Raw genomic sequence first — 21,387 nt, 5'->3', positions numbered from 1 at the left:
GAGATGCGTGATAAATGGGCCCCTAAATCCTCAGCAATAGGCACACATAAAACCCATATTAATCCTTTGTAATCAGTGGCGTAGCTATAATATAAGTGCCCCCCACCGATAATTTGACAGCCCCCCCCCCCTCGGTGCTCCCCGTGCCCCCCCCCCCCCCCCGTGCCTTACGTCCGGTGTGGTCCGGCTCCCCTCCTGGCTTCTATGAAAAATGAACCATCACATAATATCCACCCCCATACAGCAGACAGTTTCAGAGAACTGTCTGCTATACGGGGGCGGACATTTTATGATGGTCTATCTCCATAGCACTAAAGGAAGCCAGGAGATGAGCCGGGACCGCAGCGAATACAAGTGAAATCTGCGGGTCTGTGGCGGCCGTTACAATAGTGGCCGTTACAATAGCCCTGCAGCGCCCTGGCGCCCGCACTTACACAATGCCTCCCCGCTACCGCGGGAGCTGCGGGGCTATTGTTACGCCACTCTTTGTAATATGTTTCTGTCTGTAATATGACAGTGTCACTAAGTTACAGGAACGGGCCGTTCTGTGGTTGGTGCAGTGACACAAGAGATCTCTGCTCTATTACTACATAACTAGACACAGATTCCTCATTGTACAGATGATAAACAGGAGACACACTGAGCGGACATCTACGTTGTGGGTCTGTGCAGGTAAGGTGCCACATATATAATGATACATCTACTGTATACTACATTATCACATGTATATTATAGCAAATATTGCCATGGACCACACAGCGCAGCGAAGGTACTATACATGTCTGATGTGACGCTCTCAGCCTGGGGTAGGGATTAGCAAGTCTGAAATATTTATATAGAAAATGGTCAGATTATAATTAACAAAAGTTAAGATCTGATGTGTGGAAGTCTCTGAACCAGTGTCAGGACTTTGTGGAGCTTGAATAGCGGAGTATTGAAATTGTGAGCTTCTGATGTCGTTTCTTGGCATAAATTTAAAACGCAGTGGCGCAACAATGGTTGCGCAGTGGTCCGCCATTATGTGGGCCAGGGTACACGTCAGAGTACCGCGTTAAAAAGAGGAGTGGCAGCGATAAGGGATTAGGGTATTTAAAATGCCGCGCTGGAACTTGCAGGCCGTCCGCAAATCAGGCAGCGGGGGCTCCTGATTGGCTGCCGAACTGCAAGCTACGGCCAGTAACCATGGCCAGAGTTCCCACATGGCCGGAGCTCCCAGTAACCAGGCTTGGTCCTTGTGGTGCTCCAGGAGCTGCTGTCGGAATACCTCAAGATGATGCAGCTACGCAGGTACTGCCAGTTACAGGTGTGTGTGTGTGTGTGTGGGTGCTGGTTAGATTTACAATGTTGAGGGAACGCATGCTGGGGCTGTGTAACATTGCCGGCAGTGTGAGACTGTGCATTGTCCGCTCACTGACTGGAGAGATCTGGCTGCACCAGTCCTCCCTTTTCCTTCAGTGCTCTCTCTTTTTGCAGCTGTCACTCTGCCCCTTTTGACATCAACACAGGACATAGGCAGGGCCGGTGCAAGCCCTGCCAGCACCCCAGGCGACCCCCTGCCCGCACGCACCCCCCCTCCTCCCCCCTCCTGCCCGGGGGGGCGGTCAGCGAGCACCAGACCCGCCACACTCTGACATACATTGCAGAGGGGAGACCAGGAAGAAAGTACAGCTGGCAAGTACAGGACACAGAGCCGGGAGCGGGGATTGCTGGTGCCGTAGTCCGTGGGCGGCGTCCATCGGGCGGGTGGAGGGGGAGGCGTGCGGGCAGGGGGGGTCACCTGGGGCACTCTGTGGCTGAGCAGCAGGGGGGGCAGCACATTGCTGCTGTCCAGCAATGGAGAGCTCCATGCAGAGATGGAGGGAGGGAAGGGGGGGGGGGGGGCGGTGGGCGTACAACAGACTCACCTGGCTGCTCCCTGCTTGGTCACTTAAAAAAAAAATATATATATAATATATACACACACACACGGAGGTACAAGAATACTTACCAATTTATTTTTTAATCAGGAAGCAGAGCTGAGGGGATCAGGTTTATAAGATGGCTTCTTTGTGCATGGGGGGGGGGAGGTGAGGGCAGGACTCTTCATTGCTAGATGGCAGCCTGTGCACAGAGTGAGGAGCAGGGGGGCATCGAGCGGCCAGCACACTGATCATGCAGCTATTTGCCTCCTGTTTGTGGGCTACTCGCCTCCCATGCTCAGCCAGCGCATGGGCAACAGCAGGCGGCACACTGCGGCAGCATGTCAGATAATGATTGTCAATGCGCCGGGTGAGTGCCGCGCCCGGCGCCAATGCAGGCCCCACAACGGCACGCTCCCCCAAGCAGCAGCGGGGGCTGCCTTACACTAGTTACGCCACTGATGTGGTACAGTATATTGTGTAATGACCATTATGGTACTGTATGTGGTATAATGTGTAATGGACATTACGGTATGTGGTATATTGTGTAATGGACATTACGGTATGTGGTATATTGTGTAATGGGCATTATGATGTGGGGCATATTGTCTAATGAGCATTACGGTGCGTGGCAAGGCCACAGACCTTACAGTGAGGTCACACTCTTTTTAGAAATGGGCACGCCATAGGTTTGTGCACATTTTTGTGGGGGGAAAGGGGGCGCCAGAAACTTTTTTGGCTGGGTGGGGAGAGCAAAACTTCTAGTTACGCCACTGAGTAAAAGATATGGTACTTGTTTCCTAGAACGGCCACAATCACGGGCATCGTGTACCTTAAAGTTAAGGTACACAATGCACGCGATGGACCCGATTTCCTTTGAAATCAGGTCCATTTTGCCGGCAAAGGCAAAATCGGGGGCATCGCGTCGGTCGCGTGCATTAACATGGCCCCCGACGCGACCGACGCGATGCCCGCGATTTTGCCATAGGCTTCAATGTTAAAATATTTTTAACATTGAAATCGGGAGCATCGCGTCGGTCTTGTGCCATTATAATGGCACAAGATGAGATGGACTTGATTAAGTCCATCTCACATAGGAAACAATGTGAAATGGGCCAATATGACCCATTTCACATTATATATGGCCCCGTCGTCACCCCACGATTGACGCCAACCCGAAGCGCTTCGGTTGGCGTCAACCTGTGAAGTTATACGCGTCCCCTCGCGGGGCTCGCCACGCTTCGTGCGCGGTGGCTCGCTGCGCTCGCCACACTTTGTATTCTCAACCCCACGCCGACGTGGATAGTAGGGGTATGAAAAGGTCGGAGGACGCGCACCACCGCCCCACGCGGGCTCGCTGCGCTCGCCACGCTTCGGGTTGGCGTCAATCATGGGGTGGCGTTGAGGGGGTAAAATTGGGGGTCTGGGGAATACTTTACATTGAATCCATTGTAAAATAGGGTCCCAGGGACCCTATTCACATTTGATTCAATGTAAAAATCGGGTCGGTCGCATCGCATGCGATTTGGTCGCATGCAATGCGACCGACGCGATTTTTCTGACACGATCACCCCGATGCAAATCGGTGTGGCTATGCTAGGAAACAAGTACCAAAGATATCAATGACTAGCTGTAACCACAATGTGATAGTTTACTCAACAGGTTCTCAAACTCGGTCCTCAGTGCATGTTTTTGCTCAATGCATGCTCAATGACAAGGGGGTTTCATGTTCATTACCGAAGGGGTTTCATGCTCATTGCAAAGGGGGATTTCATGCTCATTGCCAAGGGTGATTACATGCTCGTTTCCACAGGGCAGTGAAATGCTCAATACCACAGGGGGAGTGAAATGCTCATTGCCAAGGGGGTGCGCCAAGTCCCCTAACAGGGGATACCATGAAACTGCAATTTAGCTGTGTAGTATACTGTGTCACACTTTGGGGTTTTTGTGGGACTGCCAGGGAGGAAGCAGCTGAGGAAGTGTAAGTGAGTGGATGGATGTGTGACACCCACAAGTGGTATGAAATGGCAGCTGTGTGGCTTTACCTCATTACCTGGGTTTCCGGGCCTGGTTCAGATTCTCTCCACTCTTCAGAGAGGTAAGGAAGATCAGTTGAGACAAGGGATATGTTAAACAGTTTCCTCCGCAGAGAACATGTTTATTATAGACAATTGCAATTTGGTGAATACTGGTTGTTGGATGCTACAAGCAAGCTGTTCACTAAAATAGGAACCAATTCAATTATTTGCTAATACTGTAAATATTCAAAAATTACTTTGCATTTTATGTGAAAACTATTATCATATGAGCAATACTCTACAACACAATATATGATTAAATATAGAATAACATTTAACTGTGCACAGTATGAATTGGTGTTAAGCGCCGCATTCCTGCATCCAGGAACAGTGTCCCTAAGTCTTCATCGTATGATTACGTTGGGGCCCAATTACGTAGGTGCATTTTAAACATAAAAGAATCCTTTGCAAACGGCTTGGAGAACTGCTGTCTATAACAATAAATGGCTCCTGCAATACGGGATCCAGCCACAGGGGTGTAACAGGGACAGTATTATAGTTCCTTTCAGGTGCTGATAAACTGGACAGGACAGTCATGAGTTCCAGCAAATAGATGAAGCCAAAGTCATGTAGCAAACAAGTGCCTATGGGTGATGCCAGTATAGCACAATGTCATACAGTCCACGACTCACCCTCTGAGGCCTGCTGGCTTCTGTGTAGTAATACTGTAGTCTGTGTTAGTTACTGTGGTAGCAGGGTGACCTCTCACTGCTGGGGTTCTGTATGCAGCTGCAATAAAGATGGGTATGTGCTTGCCTGGATAAGCACTATCTCTGCTGAAGCTATAGACTGTCTTATACAGGGCTGCAGTTGTAAGAGAAGTCTCATTGCTCCCCTTTGGTGCCCACACAAGCCTCTGCTTCTGCTGCTCCCAGTTTCTGTACCTGATGCTGCACTTCAGTCTCTGGGACTTGACTCACACCTCTTGCATCCTCTGTTGCAACTTTTCACAGCTCAGGGTCCAAGACTTGCTCCAAATACAGCTTTTAGCACTGCCTGGTACTCTCTTCCCAGCTCCTCAGAGCAGCAGCATGCTGTCCCAGCACACTCTCCTTCCAGTGCCCTTGCCCCTGCAGGCAATGCTGGGTCCTAAAGCCCTCCTTGACAGCACATTGCAGTAAGAGGCTGCCAGAGAGTTAACCCCTGATGTGAACACTAACCCTTTCAATCTCTGAATAACTGTGTGGGGGTACCACATCCTACCCCACTTAAAAGGTTGCATGTCCTCATGCAAGGATATGAGTTGTCAAAGTTCCGCATTCAGATGGTAGCTCTTGAGGAAGTTGTGGTCTGACAGTGTCTTGCAGGTTCTGTTGCATATATCTACTTGGTTCTTCTGGATTGGCCATACTTTTAATTAGCTCATTTTGTGATTGGGCATGAGAATACTGTTGACTGCATCCAAGTGGTCTCCAATTATTGTATCCTGACACATTTTCTGCCTCTTTCAGATACATATTATCTTTCGGGGATTGGTATTTTTGACTGTAGTGATGCGTAGGACCTCTGCGACGTGGGTAGCTCCAATAACACTTTCTTTTTGCTGCATATATGCTGCCTTGAACTGGAACACCACCAGGACCAGTGACATTTTCTGCCTGGAGACCTTTTTCTCCTTCGATGACATCAAATTCTACATTCTCCCCAGTCTTGAGGCTTTGATAATATTTTCTTGGGTTGTTCTTCTGGATAGCTGTGTAATGAACAAAAATATCCTGCTTTGTGTCAACACAATTGATGAATCCGTATCCATGTTGCATGTGAAACCAGACAACTTTTCCCCAGATTTTCTTTGTGCGGACTGGAGGATCATTATCTAATATGGCAGATAACTCATCTGCACCTATATGGCATTGTCTGCCATAGCAAGCCTGCCATTCTTCAGGACATGGAACTACTCCTCCTTTTTTTCCCGAGGCTTGGCTTTGAGGTGGCTCCCACCGGTCACTAGGCATTATCCTCCTTCTTGTTCTCCACCTTTGTTTCCTATGACTAGGTATTTTGGACTTTGATATGTTGCACATCTCTTTTCTCATCTCAGCCATCCACACCATCAAATCTTCCAGCTGCCTTTCAAGTATCTGTAGAGGATCTGTGGATGGCATCTGCACACTCTGCAATATGGTGACCTTCCCCTTTAGCGTTGGATTAGGGTTTGAGTGATTATCTCCAAGTGGATGTGTATAGTTATGAAATTTTGGCATGTTCAGAGAGTCCATGTCCCGATCTGTGACAGTGCCTATCACCTTGATTGCTGCTTCTTTGAAGTCACGAAAGCTTTGTTTTGGGAGTTGCATCCTCAGCATTCGCAAATGGGTCCGGGTCCCTTCTCCATTAGCCCCTTCAATGAGCTGGGTTACTAATGCTTCATCTGTATTCTTGACCTCTTCTGCATCTATGGCCTGTATTGCATGCAAGGCTTCTTGTAGAGTTAGGGCATATTCGCGAAGGGATTCTCCCGTCTTTGTTTACAAGCATAAAATTTCATTTTTAGTTCCATTAACTTCTGCATCTCAAATGTGATGGCCAATTTTGTCAGTACTTGGTCCACGTTTTGCTTCTCTTTCAATGGCCATGACGTAACTTCCCGCAATGCCAATCCTTTTAATTGTCCTATTAATATCTCTACTTGCTGTTGGTTGCTCAAGGGAAACAGAAGAAACATTGAGTTCATACCGGTTTTGAATTTGGTAAAAGAGGTCCCTTCATTGCAATGAACATCTCCGCTGTACATTGGGAGCCATGGTGCCCCGAAGTGATAAATTAGTGTAATTGGGTTTATTTGCGCCATTGCTGGGCTTGCCGTTCCTGCTTTGCTGCCAGATGGCTCTACTGATGCGGGTTGATCTGTTGACATCCACCCTTGAGTTTTCAATCTCCTTACTTTGGACTCTGAATCCTGTTCGTAGTGACGCCAAGTGTGACACCCACAAGTGGTATGAAATGGCAGCTGTGTGGCTTTACCTCATTACCTGGGTTTCCGGGCCTGGTTCAGATTCTCTCCACTCTTCAGAGAGGTAAGGAAGATCAGTTGAGACAAGGGATATGTTAAACAGTTTCCTCCGCAGAGAACATGTTTATTATAGACAATTGCAATTTGGTGAATACTGATTGTTGGATGCTACAAGCAAGCTGTTCACTAAAATAGGAACCAATTCAATTATTTGCTAATACTGTAAATATTCAAAAAATACTTTGCATTTTATGTGAAAACTATTATCATATGAGCAATACTCTACAACACAATATATGATTAAATATAGAATAACATTTAACTGTGCACAGTATGAATTGGTGTTAAGCGCCGCATTCCTGCATCCAGGAACAGTGTCCCTAAGTCTTCATCGTATGATTACGTTGGGGCCCAATTACGTAGGTGCATTTTAAACATAAAGAATCCTTTGCAAACGGCTTGGAGAACTGCTGTCTATAACAATAAATGGCTCCTGCAATACGGGATCCAGCCACAGGGGTGTAACAGGGACAGTATTATAGTTCCTTTTAGGTGCTGATAAACTGGACAGGACAGTCATGGGTTCCAGCAAATAGATGAAGCCAAAGTCATGTAGCAAACAAGTGCCTATGGGTGATGCCAGTATAGCACAATGTCATACAGTCCATGACTCACCACTCTGAGGCCTGCTGGCTCCTGTTAAGTAATACTGTAGTCTGTGTTAGTTACTGTGGTAGCAGGGTGACCTCTCACTGCTGGGGTTCTGTATGCAGCTGCAATAAAGATGGGTATGTGCTTGCCTGGATAAGCACTATCTCTGCTGAAGCTATAGACTGTCTTATACAGGGCTGCAGTTGTAAGAGAAGTCTCATTGCTCCCCTTTGGTGCCCACACAAGCCTCTGCTTCTGCTGCTCCCAGTTTCTGTACCTGATGCTGCACTTCAGTCTCTGGGACTTGACTCACACCTCTTGCATCCTCTGTTGCAACTTTTCACAGCTCAGGGTCCAAGACTTGCTCCAAATACAGCTTTTAGCACTGCCTGGTACTCTCTTCCCAGCTCCTCAGAGCAGCAGCATGCTTCCTCCTCACACAGACTTCCTGTCCCAGCACACTCTCCTTCCAGTGCCCTTGCCCCTGCAGGCAATGCTGGGTCCTAAAGCCCCCCTTGACAGCACATTGCAGTAAGACAGGGGTTCCCAAACTTTTTTGAATCACGGCACCCTAGTGTATCGGAATTTTTTCGCGGCACCCCTAGGCCCAAAAACAATGAATTAGATTGGGTTTATATGCGATTCTTAGGGTCAGTTATGTGCTAAAGGGCAGGATTTGCTTCTGTTTGTACACATTTTATGATTGGCAGCCACCAGCACTGGTTTTGCCCATAAATAATTAACCATAAATAAATTGAATTGGTCCTGGATCACCAACCTGGGGCACCCCTGCAAGTGTCCCGAGGCACCCCAGGGAGCCACGGCACACAGTTTGGGAACCACTGCAGTAAGAGGCTGCCAGAGAGTTAACCCCTGATGTGAACACTAACCCTTTCAATCTCTGAATAACTGTGTGGGGGTACCACAGATGTACTGCTTTCTCATGTACCAAAATACAGGATTAACGGAGGAGAGTTGAGTGAGGTTTAGAAGATTTGATGATAAAGTCTTGCAGTACAGTCTAAGAATAAACCTCAATTAATCGACAAGCAAAACAGATATTTGAAATGCAGTGTACACAGGCAACAGTGATAACAGAAGCAGTTTGTATATCGGTAGATAGGCTGTTGCACAGAACTTGAATACAACTGTGAAGAGTTTGAAGACATCTGTGAAATACACTGGGAACTTGGAGATGATTATGAAGAACTTGGAGACACTGTAAAGAAGTTGTAAATGACTGTGGAATATACCAAGACCTTGGAGACAACTGTGAAGAACTTGGAAACACTGTGAAGAGCTTGGAGACAACTGTGAAGAACGTCTAAACAAATGTACAGTAGGATATACTGTGACCTTGGAGACGACTGTAAAGAACTTGTAAACAACTGTGGAATATACTGAGATCTAGAGATGACTGCAAAGAACTGTGAAGCACTTGGAGATGACTGAACAACTGTGAAGAACTTGGAGATGACTGTGAACAACTGTGGAGCACTTGGAGATGACCGTGAACAACTGTGAAGAACTTGGAGATGACTGCGAAGAACTTGGGAACAACTGTGAGGAACTTGGAGGCAACCGTGAAGCACAGTGAAGTTATCCCAACAGTAGAGAAGTGGGTTCCCTGCAGCGCACTGGTGGATCTTTGCAACACTGGTTACTTTTAAGTAACACCGGACAGGAGCGACAGCAGGTTGGACAGGAACATCTGTTTAGTGCAAAGCCACAGAACCACTCTCCAGAAGGTAGACTGAAGCACTGGCCGTCGACACTGGATGTTGACAGTTGACACTGGGCACTGGATGTCGACACTGGAAGTCGACACTGGAATGCTGGGAGTCAACACTGGAAAGCTAGGAGCCAACACTGGAAAGCTAGGAGTCGACATTGGAATGCTGGGAGTCGACACTGGAAAGCTAGGATTCAACATTGGACACTGGCAGTCGACATTGGACATTGGCAGTTGACACTGATCACTGTCTGCAGACACTGGAAGTCAACACTGGACACTGGCTGTCGCCACTGGACACTTTGGTAACTGTCAGAATCGGGATACCTTCCAGCAGCAGACCCGGCGACCATGCGGCAAGCTGTGAGCAGTGGAAGCACTGCAAGGCTCAAGTGACAGTGACTAGGACAGGCATAGTGAGGGTTAACTTAGGAGCTCAGGACTGTAGCACTGACACAGGTAAGCGACTAGAAGTACTGGCCCAGAGGATGAAAACCTGATTACTTTTAAGGAAGTTCATTAAACCATAGCACAGGGACTCAGGGAGAATGGTCTGATCTGGTCTCTAACATGGCACCCCCCTTCAAAGAGGACACCTGCAGGATCCAGAGTACAACAGCTCCCAGCCTCCAGCACCAATACCCTCACGGGCTTCAGCAAGATGGCGATCATTGCAGCACCAGAAACCCCTCCGGCCACCTTTTCTGGAGATGTTGCCCAGCCAGCCCGAGCCTGCAACACTGCCTGCCACCAGGCACACCCCTGCTGGATGCTCCCTGCTGTGGAGGTAAGCCTCCAGTGCGTGACATACTTTATATACAAACCAGTGGTCAGAGTGAGTGAAAAAAAAAAAAAACACTCAAAATTGGTAAATGAAATTAGTGTATTCAGATGTAAACGAATGATATAAAGCAACAGTCTTCCCATAGCCAATTCGGTATAAGCATAACTGATGGCCAGGGATCACTCTTTACATTGATTCATAAGCCTTAGTTGCTATTACCAGGTGTTGTAGACTATTGGATAAGTGTGCTGATCTCCATGCTTGGAAACCCGGGTTCGACTCTTAGAGTGGGATATTTTTATCCTGCCATACTGAGTACTGTAAAAATAATACTCCTTGTACTGTACTGCATTTTTACAGCAATGGACATTTTTGCACACAGGAAATGTGTATTAGAGGCATACTTTTATTTCATGCTCGTTGCCAAGGGGGTTTCATGCTCTTTGCCAAGGGGGATTACATGCTTGTTGCCACAGGGGAGGTAAAATGCTCCTTGCCAAAGGGGAGGTAAATGCTCATTGCCATAGAGGAGTGAAATGCTCATTGACACTGGGGAGTGAAATGCTCATTGCCACGGGGGAGTGAAATGCTCATTACTACGGGGGAGTGAAATGCTCATTGCCAAGGGGGAATTTAATAGCAGTGAGGTGACAGTAGCAACAGGCCACGAGCAGGTCTGCGTTATTTCACATTTTGCATCAGCTCGTGGTCTGGCAGCCAATTATGAGCTACCACTCCCATTTGGCTGCTGGACTGTGAGCCCCAATTTGAAATAGCTGGCCCGGTGAGCAGGTCCTCGTAGTGCGGTTCACGGACATTGTATAGTCCAGCAATTCCACCCATCCAGACTTCGGACAATGGGCTTAATTACGGAACTGTCCGGTGTAATCCTGGATGGATGGTAACCCTATAAACAAGCCAGTCAAAGGCGTAACTACTATAGGTGCAGGGGGTGCAGCTGCTATGGAGCCAGAGCTGAGAGGGGCCCATTTTGCCTGTCAAATTATCATGTGCTGTATACATTTTTCAGCATTAGGTGATAAATAGGGGCCCTTACAAACTTTTGCTATGGGGCCCACATGTATCTAGTTACGCCACTGAAGCCAGCCCAAAGGTGTTCTATTTGAAAAGTGCAGTTTGAGCCTAATTCATGGCAGAGTTGGAAGAAACCACCCAGCTGGAAGTGCGACCAAGGCCGTTTCTAGAGGCGGACAAGTCGTGCAGCAGCCCGGGGCGCCGCACGGCTTGTCTGCCTCTGTTAACAGCCAGGGCACCCGGCAGCTCCCCCCAACGCTGCCACCGCCGCCTCAATTCCTCCCCTCTCCCCGCCGCCACGACAAGATCAGGCGATCACTGATTTCCCAGGGGAGGGGAGGGGAGGGGAGCGCATCTTGCATCTCTCCTTCCCCTCGCTCACTGGGGCCTGGCTGTCAGCCAATCATAGAGCGCTCGCAGTCCGGCAGCCAATTAGGAGCCAGTCTGCGAGGCATGAATGGCTGGTGGCTCAGGGACACAGTGAAGGGGAAGGAGAGACGAATTGTGGGGGTATTTCTGTGGCACTGTGGGGGCATATCTGGCACTGTAGGGGCATATGTGTGGCACTGTGAAGGCATATCTGTGGCACTGTGGGGGCATATTTGGCATTGTGGGGGTATGTCTGTGGCACTGTGGGGGCATATCTGGCACTGTAGGGGCATATGTGTGGCACTGTGAAGGCATATCTGTGGCACTGTGGGGGCATATTTGGCACTGTGGGGGCATATATGTGTCACTGTGGGGGCATATATGTGGCACTGTAGGGGCATATGGCAGCAATGGCAGTGGCAGGGGACAGGGGGGGGGGAGACCCAGGGCCAGAGACAGTGAGTTGTGCTGCTTGTGGCACTGTGGGGGCATATGTATGGCACTGTGGGGCATATCTGGCACTGTTGGGGCATATTAGTAAACGGCATCAGTTGTATGGCAGCGGCGCCTGGGGCATAATGTGTAATAGGCATTACGGTGTGGGGAGTATTGTGTAATTGCCATCACAGTGTGGGGTGTAATGGGCATCACAGTGTGGGATCTAATGGGCATTATGATGTGCGACATAATGTGTAATTGTCATCACGGTGTGAGAAATAATGTGTAATTGTCATCATGGTGTGCGGCGTAATGTGTAATTGTCATCACAGTGTGCGGCATAATGTGTAATTGTCATCACGGTGTGCGGTGTAATGTGTAATTGTCATCACGGTGTGCGGCGTAATGTGTAATTGTCATCATGGTGTGCGGCTTAATGTGTAATTGTCATCATGGTGTGCGGCGTAATATGTAATTGTCATCACAGTGTGCGGCGTAATATGTAATTGTCATCACAGTGTGGGGTGTAATGGGCATCACAGTGTGGGATCTAATGGGCATTATGGTGTGCGACATAATGTGTAATTGTCATCACGGTGTGCGACATAATGTGTAATTGTCATCACGGTGTGCGACATAATGTGTAATTGTCATCATGGTGTGCGGCGTAATATGTAATTGTCATCACAGTGTGCGGCGTAATATGTAATTGTCATCACATTGTGCGGCGTAATGTGTAATTGGCATCACGGATAAATAGTGTATAATGATTTAAGTAGCCTGTCATTGTTTGGCCTTGATCTGTGAGGCGTACTAGCTCACTGTGTGGGCCTTTATATTTTTATGTCACTGTGTGGCCTTCAGCCCGCCAACTTAAGTGCGGGAGGACAATGACAATTCCTGCGGTAACCAATGTCTAGACATGCAGGTTGCAAAAGTGAGATTAAGGGTGACATTCTATGGGATGCGATTATCGTTTTTTTGCGGTAATTAGACCACAAAATGGCGATATCGCATTTTCCCATTAAATCGTTTATTTAATGGGATGCGCTCAGGGACTGAAATCGCATATTATGTGCGTTAAGGTATGCTGAATAAAAATGTGAGATAAATTCGCATTTTTATCGCATCCAGATGTTTTCGTATAGAAAACTATACAAGTCGCTTATTTAATGCAATGCGCATTTGCACATCGCATTATTTAGGTGACTAATTATCGCACTTATTTCAGACCAGGGTCTGTTAGGCGAATTAGCCAGAACCCTGCACAGATCGCAATGTTCTGTGCAGGGTTCTGCTGTAAAAAATAAAAGAAAGGGTTAAAAAAAAAAAATAACGAGCGCGGGTTCCCCCGCCCGAGCATAACCAGCCCCGGGCTCACTGAGCCGGTGCTGGTGACATAAAATCAGGGTCCCCGACAAATAGGGGTCCCCTTGATTTTATGAAACCAGCACCAGACTCAAGGTCCGGCGCTGGTTCCCAAAATACGGGGGACAAAGTGACTAGGGGTCCCCCGTATTTTAAGAACCAGCACCGGACACAACCAGCCAGCAGGGTAATGCCACAGCCGGGGGAAACTTATTATATAAGCTCCCGCGGCCAAAGCATTAACCCCCTGGCTGGTCAGCATGGGCAGGGGTCCTGGGGAAGTGGGGACCCCCCTAATGAAGGGGTCCCCCCCCTCCAGGACTTACCAGCCCATGCTGATAGTCCGGGGCTGTCCCCGATGCCCCTGGGCGGTGGGCATCAGGCTGATGACTTGTGTAAAAAAAATAATTAAAACTATTGTTTTATACTGGCGAACTATCAGTCCCAGCAAGCCTACCCCGCATGCTGGGACTTGGGGAACCACAAGTCCCAGCATGCGGGGCATTAAAGGGCCCGCTGGCACTTGTAGTTCTGCAGTGCAAAAAATAGTTCACAAAATCACACTGACACACTGTAAAATAAAACTTTAATACACACAAAACACACACACACTGATACTTACCTACCTTGAGCCCGTAGGTCGGTCCCTGGATCCTGGGTCCAATCCTCCAGGGCTCCAGGGCAGAAGAGTCCGGTTCCGGGGCCTTGGTCCTGGTTCCGGGGCTGGTCCTGGGGTTCCGGGGCTCCTGGGCTGCAGAATCCGGGGTCCGGTATCCGAGGTAGTCCCCAGGGGTACCTAAGGAAGGAAATCCAACTTACCTGGTCCCCGGCGGCGACCTCGGACTCCTCACCGGTGACTGCGCTGCTCCCATCTGGTACCCGGCTTGCAGGACTTTGACCGGCGCTGAGATGTTACTTCCTCGGCGTCTGTATTCAGAATGATTTCTGGCCAATCAGGAGCCGACTTTCTCGGCTCCTGATTGGCCAGAAATCATTCTGAATACAGACGCCGAGGAAGTAACATCTCAGCGCCGGTCAAAGTCCTGCAAGCCGGGTACCAGATGGGGCTGATAGTCCAGGGGCATCGGGGACAGCCCCGGACTATCAGCATGGGCTGGTAAGTCCTGGAGGGGGGGGACCCCTTCATTGGGGGGGTCCCCACTTCCCCAGGACCCCTGCCCATGCTGACCAGCCAGGGGGTTAATGCTTTGGCCGCGGGAGCTTATATAATAAGTTTCCCCCGGCTGTGGCATTACCCTGCTGGCTGGTTGTGTCCGGTGCTGGTTCTTAAAATACGGGGGACCCCTAGTCACTTTGTCCCCCGTATTTTGGGAACCAGCGCCGGACCTTGAGTCTGGTGTTGGTTTCATAAAATCAAGGGGACCCCTATTTGTCGGGGACCCTGATTTTATGTCACCAGCACCGGCTCAGTGAGCCCGGGGCTGGTTATGCTCGGGCGGGGGACCCCGCGCTCGGTATTTTTTTTTTACACTTTGCGCTGTCCTGCAAATGTGCGATTTTCAGACATGAAAATCGCACATTTTCAGGACTAAATACAGCGCACCACTTCGCCGCAAATCGCCCCTCTTCGCACTTTTCAGCCTCCAATGCGCATCACATTAAATATGCGCATTTTGACTGAAAAATGCGATTTCTAAAAGTGCGATTTGCGGCGATGTGGTGCGCAAATAAAACATGCGCATTTAGCGCAATCCATAGAATGTCACCCGTAAGGTAATTGTTTTCCTGCTAGACTACGCCCTTATATTAAGCCACACCCCTTTAAAAAATAAACCATGCCCCCTATTTCGCCAATTTCTTCTGTATATTTGTGGGGGGGGGGGGGGGGAGGGGGGGTTGCATTTTTATTTCTTTGCCCCGGGAGCTAAATTGTCTAGAAATGGCCCTGAGTGCGACTATGATGCGTATGAGTCAATAGTGTGTGAAGCTGCTGCTGATGGATTCATGGTAATATTAAAACATACTGAGAACCTAACTATGACAATGTTACCTTGCAGCGTATATGGACCACCAGTGAATGCAGATCAAATCAGTGCGGTTGCCAGAATGGCGTCATCCCACCTGAAGCATTGCCTGTTCCTGGTCTTCTTGATGTCCCTGATATGGAGTAAGTATGATCTAATGTAACTCAAAAATGAATGGTAAATACAATTACTTTTAGTGCGGGATACGGTCATTAGGTCTACAACAACTAGGTCGACAAGCATTGGGTCGACACCACCAGGTCGACATGGGTTAAAGTCGATATGGGTCAAGGTCGACATGGCTCTAGTTCGACATGACATTAGGTGGACACAAGCATTAGGTCGACATAGGCTAGGTCGACAGTCAAAAAGTCGTATAAATTATATTATATGCTATACATTTTTTGTTAAAGAACATCCAATCTACTTTTTTCATTTATTCTCAAAATGTATTCGCTGCTATACCTGTGTTTTTTGCATTTCTCCTACACGACTAACTATCCCAACACCAAGCAACTGCAGGAAATTCCACCCCTGGTGAGCGCCCCCAGCTCTGTCGCTCAGGGTCAGTTCTAGTCATACATTTCGCAGTTATGGAAAGACCTGACATTTTTTTTTAAACAATATCTATATTTTAGAATATTTTTGGAAAGTGTCACGATATTATGTGATTCGCCCTGGAAAGCCCCAAGAACCCTGGATGAGAAATCCTGGGTGAGATTTAATAGGATGAGAGTTTCAGAAAGTGAGAGATTTGGTGAGAAATCGTCAGTTTTTTTAAAGCGGCAATGTAAATGATTGCCGCTTTAAAAAACTGGAGATTTCTCACCAAATCTCTCACTTTCTGAAACTCTCATCCTATTAAATCTTACTTGTCTGTGTCTGTGTTCCCCAAGACAACATAAAGCACCTGAGTAACTATGTATTTCTGTCTCTGTAGGCGTTGGTGGTCAGCTGGAAGGATATGACATACATGCACCAGTGGATGTGAAAGTGCAAGAAGGACTTTGTGTGCACATCCCATGCACTTTTACAGTACCTAGCACTGAGACATTATCCAAGGCCGCCAAGGGTTACTGGTTCAGGCCAGGTGTCACTAGCAAACTTGTGGCCGCCACTGATGGATCTGTCATCTCTGGTGACACTAAAGGACGATTCTTCCTGACTGGAGATGTGGCGAGAGGAGACTGTTCCTTATCCATAAACAATGCGGTCTCAGGAGATTCAAACTCTTATGTATTCCGACTTGAAGATAGAAACTTCAGGCTCACCTATACTGATATTAGGCCCCGTTTGACAGTAACAGGTGAAGAAAAATTGCAAGTATCATAATTGAAAACATCTAATGTTCCCCTCTTTTTATGCTTTTGCTGTCAAAGTATTTTTATAAAAAGATATTTAACATGCAAATGATTAATAGACTAGTGTGGCAGTTCCCAAGCTCCGTTCTCTAGGCAACCTAACAGTCCATGTTTTCAGGATATCTATGCTTTAGCACAGGTGACTTAATAAGTACATCAGTCAATTTGATTTAACAATATGTGCTTAATCATGGATATTCTTAAAACCTGAACTGTTATGGAGTCTTGTGGAGCAAGTTTCGGCACTGCTAGCCTAGTTTACCTAGATCCAGGTTGACCCTTTCACACCAAAGAAAAACCCATGTTATTCAGCCAATTATCGGGTAGCAATTTCTAACCCAGCAATTTGCTTTTCTATGTGAAGGGGTCAGGCTGGGACCCACAAATTTTCTGCTGGGAGAAGCCGGGATGGTCAGACATTTTTATCTGAAAGTGGTATTAGGTTACTATCACTTGTACAACTTTTACACCATCGCAAAAACCCAGGTTTTTGCCTCTTTGACCCAGGTCAGATGGGGTAGCTGAAAAAAAAAAACCCGGGTCATCCAACCTGGGGCCCTTTTACACCAATGGGGGAGCCCAACCTCCCAACCTCAGCCTTCAGTCATTATGGAGATTTGCACACAGCCTCTGCTGCTGTCTGCTGTACTGTGCAGACAGCAGCGGAGCTGGGGAGGAGGTGAATGGATGCCTGTATACTAGGGATGTGCACCGGCCACGTTTTGTGTTCTAAAAACTTCGGGTTTTAGGTTCTAATGGGTTTTGCCAAAGCACCCCCTCAAGGTTTTGGGTTTTGGTTTAAAAAAAAACCATAAAAACTGCTATAATCACAGATTATATATATATATTTTTTGCTCCTATGCTATTATTCCACTCATTTCCAGTCTATTCTGAACACCTCACAATATTGTATTTAGGCCAAAAGGTTGCACCGAGGTAGCTGGATGACTATGATAAGCGACTCAAGTGGGCGGCACAAACATGTGGCTCATCTAGGAGTGGCACTGCAGTGATAGACAGGATGACAATTTGAAAAACTAGGCCCCAAAGAGCAAATAATGCAAAGAAAAAAATAAGTGCAAGATGGAACCTCTTATGAAACCCTTATGAAACCTGCCGGGGAAATGAGAGAGCCTGATCCACCTGCGCCGCATGGGATGCATGACAGTATCCTACAGGCCATTAAACAGGCTGTTGAGGATGAAGATACAGACTATGTTGTCATAGACCAGTTTCAGCCTATGCTTGGTCCTGCAATCTGACATCTACAGAGCCAGAATGTCCAGAGTTTAGGTGCAGTGGGACTGAACTTGTGTCACCATGGAAAGTTGTGCTGGCTGCAGGTGGCTACGAAAAGATGCATTTATCTTTTTTGATGTCCTTCTCTTGGGGCCTGGAGTTTTCAGAAACGGGCTACAAGTGGTGCTTGAATACCAAAGAATTGTAAAGGTGGTCCATGACTGTTGCTGGCTGGGGGATGTCTTTTCCCACCAATATAGGGTGGTTCTTAGAAATGCCTTTGATACACATGTAGGAGATGTATACCTGTTGTTCATGGAAACCGGGGCTTCCTTCCTAATTATATGTGTTCACTTAAGGAATGTTTGACTCAACATCTCAACATGCCATCTTCACAAGTTTTATTCCTGACTTAGAAGCAAAGTTTAATAAATGATAACCACAATATAGGGCTTGATCGTCCAATGTCTACACCAGGCATTCCCAACCACGGTCCTCAAGGCACACCAACAGTGCAGGTTTTAGTTATATCCAGGCTTCAGCACAGATGGTTTAATCAGAATCCATCAGATACTAATTAAGTCACCTGTGCTCAAGCCTGGATATCTACAAAACCTGCACTGTTGGTGTGCCTTGAGGACCATGGTTGGGAATGCCTGGTCTAAACATTTGCTGAAAGAATTGGCTCTGGAAGTCTTACACCACTTTGCTCTGTGCCTAGCAATGTTGAATGCCATGTTAGGTGATTTTACATTAATGGTTGATGGGTATTTATAATAATACGTATAGCCAAGGAGCAGCAGATGATTTAGGCAGCACTGAGATCTGCTCCGAGCTTCCAAAAAAAAGAGGTGCAATATGGAATTGTCCTTGGTCCCTCCCACCCACCCTTATGTTGCGGAAATTGGACATGCACACTTTAACCAATCATTTCAGCGACAGGGCCTACAATTGTGGCTGAACTGAATGCTTCATTTGGACCCCCACACAAAAAAAGCAAGTCATCTCTCCTTGTACAAACTACCTCTACAGAGACAAGATGTCCCCCTCCTCTGATTCCTCGCCCCCTTCAGTGTGTACTTCCTCATCCTCACAGATTATCAATTCATCCCCACTGGGCTCCACAATCACAGGTCCATCTGTACTCTCTGGAGGCAATTGCTGGTCTTCATGGAAGCATTGATAATTCATTTTGATGAACATAATCTTTTCTACATTTTTCGGACCAATCTCCTTCACTGCTCCCTGACCAGGTTCCCCACTGCACTAAAAACTCTTTCGGAGTACACACTGGACACTCAGGCAAAATAGAGCCAGTTTGAACAAGGACCTCCAAACTTCATTTTTTTTCTGCCAGTTCACGTAAGGACTGTCTGACATGTCTAATTGGATCATAAAAAGAAGTCATGCAGGGAAAAGTTATCTACATATAGTTGTGTTTAAGATAAAATAATACATTCTCCCGTCTGCATTAAAGGAGAATTCCATTCCTGAAAAATACATGAGTATACAGATGTGTCCCGCTCATACACTATGTGGAAGAAAGTCATTGGACACCCTGGTTTAACTCTGAAATAATGGAATCTTCCTGACAAAGTGAATATGGACTCTTCCTACATGTATAAATATGGAAGCAAGCTTCGTAGCAGATCATTTGCTGATAAAACGACGGAGAGGAAACGCACTCGGTTATCATGGTCGAGCTGCGGCTCACAAGCCTCTGATCACATTCACATTGTTTCCATCAGATGGAAGAGTGTGGGTATGGCGATTGAATGGAGAACGCCTGTTACCCGATGTGTAGTGCCAACAGTAAAATTTGGAGGTGGAGGCATCATGTTCTGGGGTTGTTTCTGCTGGCATGGCGTGGGACCACTCGCACAGGGCGTTAACCTGCTCGCTGGGCTCTGAACATTCCAGCGAGCAGGCCTGAATCAGGCCCAACCAGTAAGCTCCTGTCATTGTTCAAACCCAGCCTTTAATAGGACAGTTGGTACGTCATCTCCAGCCACATTATCTCTCCAACGCTTAGTACATAGACACCTGAGATGTCTTCGGTTATAGGACCCTCCCTGCACGATAAGCAGAAACAGATATACATGATTTGTCAGTCGACAATGTATCTTTAGTTTTTCCAGTCCTTTAGGAACCAGCATAATAATAGTCTGAGTAAGGGTCATTTACAGAAGGGAACAATCACTGTACAGATGTAATGTTATTGTGTAGCTATTGTTGTGGTGATCGTATACATTTAGTGTTCCTTCTAGGAAGGGCGCCGCTGTACGGGTGCAGCGTCAACGGTGCGGACCGGGCGCGCCGATGTCACTGTTCTGGGAAGTCCCGGGCCGCCAACCTCACAAAAGGGGCATGCCCGGGCCGTGCTGTGATGAAAGGGGGCGGGGTTGGCCACACCGAAAGGCTCTCCACTGCCGAGGAAGCGTCGGGCACTGCTATATAATGCGGCGCCGCGCTTCCCCGGCGCCGTACTATCACCATAAGAGTAGAAGGCAGGCTGTTTTAGCGGGGCGCTGCCAGAGGGGCAGGGTGCATTTTGCCCTTTAAAAATCAGCAGGGCGCAGCGCCCCGCTAAAACAGCCTAGCGGGAACACTAACATTTATCTGGAAGGTGCATCGATGTTCATGTCAATGTGACACCATACTACAAAGCATAGCAGCATCTTTATTGTTGCAAATGACCCTAACGGGTAATTTTACTAAGGCTTCTAAAAATTAAAAGAGGTGATGTTGCCCATAGCAACCAATCCAATTCTGTATTATTTTCTAGGATACCATAGAGAAATGATAACCAGAATCTGATTGGTTACATTATTATTATTATTATTATTATTATTATTATCATCGTGTATGTATATGGTGCCACAATGGTTCCTAGCAATACATAAATGAGCAAAAACAAACAATTAAATAACAAATTACAGTACAATGTAATTAAAGACAAGTACATGGTAAATGAAGACAGTTGCATCAGTGGACAGGACACTGATGCAATTATCGGGTAGCAGATATATATATATATATTCTAAGAAAAGCACATGAGGGGAGAGGGCCCTGCTTGTGAGAGCTTAAATTCTAAAGGGGAGGGGCAGACAGACAGGGGTAACACAGAAGGGGATGAAGTGAGCATGTAACAGTAGGTTAGGATGAGAGATGGCTGGGTTTTTTAAAGTTGAGTAGGGAGGGGGAAGTCTGATAGGGAGGGGTAGGGAATTCCAGAGGTAAGGTGCGCAAATCTTGGAGGAGGGAATGGGAGGAAGTAACCAGTTGGCAGGAGAGGCTGTGAGCATTTGTGGTGCCAAGAGGGTGGGTGGGAGTGTAAAGAGAGATAAGGTCAGATATGTAGGTGGGAGAGGAATGGATTGTACAGTAAGTGAGTGTGTGGAGCTTGAATTGTATTCTGAAGGGAAAGGGGAGCCAGTAAGAGAGGGGAGGTGGTCACAGTATTTTTGGAGATTAAGATGAACCAGGTAGCAGCATT

The 21,387-nt window shown here is 47.3% G+C and overlaps 1 protein-coding gene across 1 annotated transcript in view; it reads left to right on the top strand.

Moving 5' to 3' along the window:
* Window positions 1-631: 631 nt before the first annotated feature.
* LOC146041496 (sialic acid-binding Ig-like lectin 13) overlaps window positions 632-21,387 on the top strand; it is a 52,894-nt gene continuing 32,138 nt past the window's right edge. Inside the window, exons 1-3 of the mRNA XM_083161464.1 lie at window positions 632-672; window positions 15,325-15,434; window positions 16,232-16,597. Coding sequence (XP_083017590.1) covers window positions 15,374-15,434; window positions 16,232-16,597 — 427 coding nt within the window. The 5' untranslated portion in view covers window positions 632-672; window positions 15,325-15,373. The remainder of the gene's footprint in view (window positions 673-15,324; window positions 15,435-16,231; window positions 16,598-21,387) is intronic.

The sequence above is a fragment of the Crinia signifera genome, chromosome 19, assembly GCF_055691185.1.
Source record: "Crinia signifera chromosome 19, ASM5569118v1, whole genome shotgun sequence".
NCBI classification, from domain to species: Eukaryota; Metazoa; Chordata; class Amphibia; order Anura; family Myobatrachidae; genus Crinia; species Crinia signifera.
This window is presented reverse-complemented; position numbering and strand designations above follow the sequence as displayed.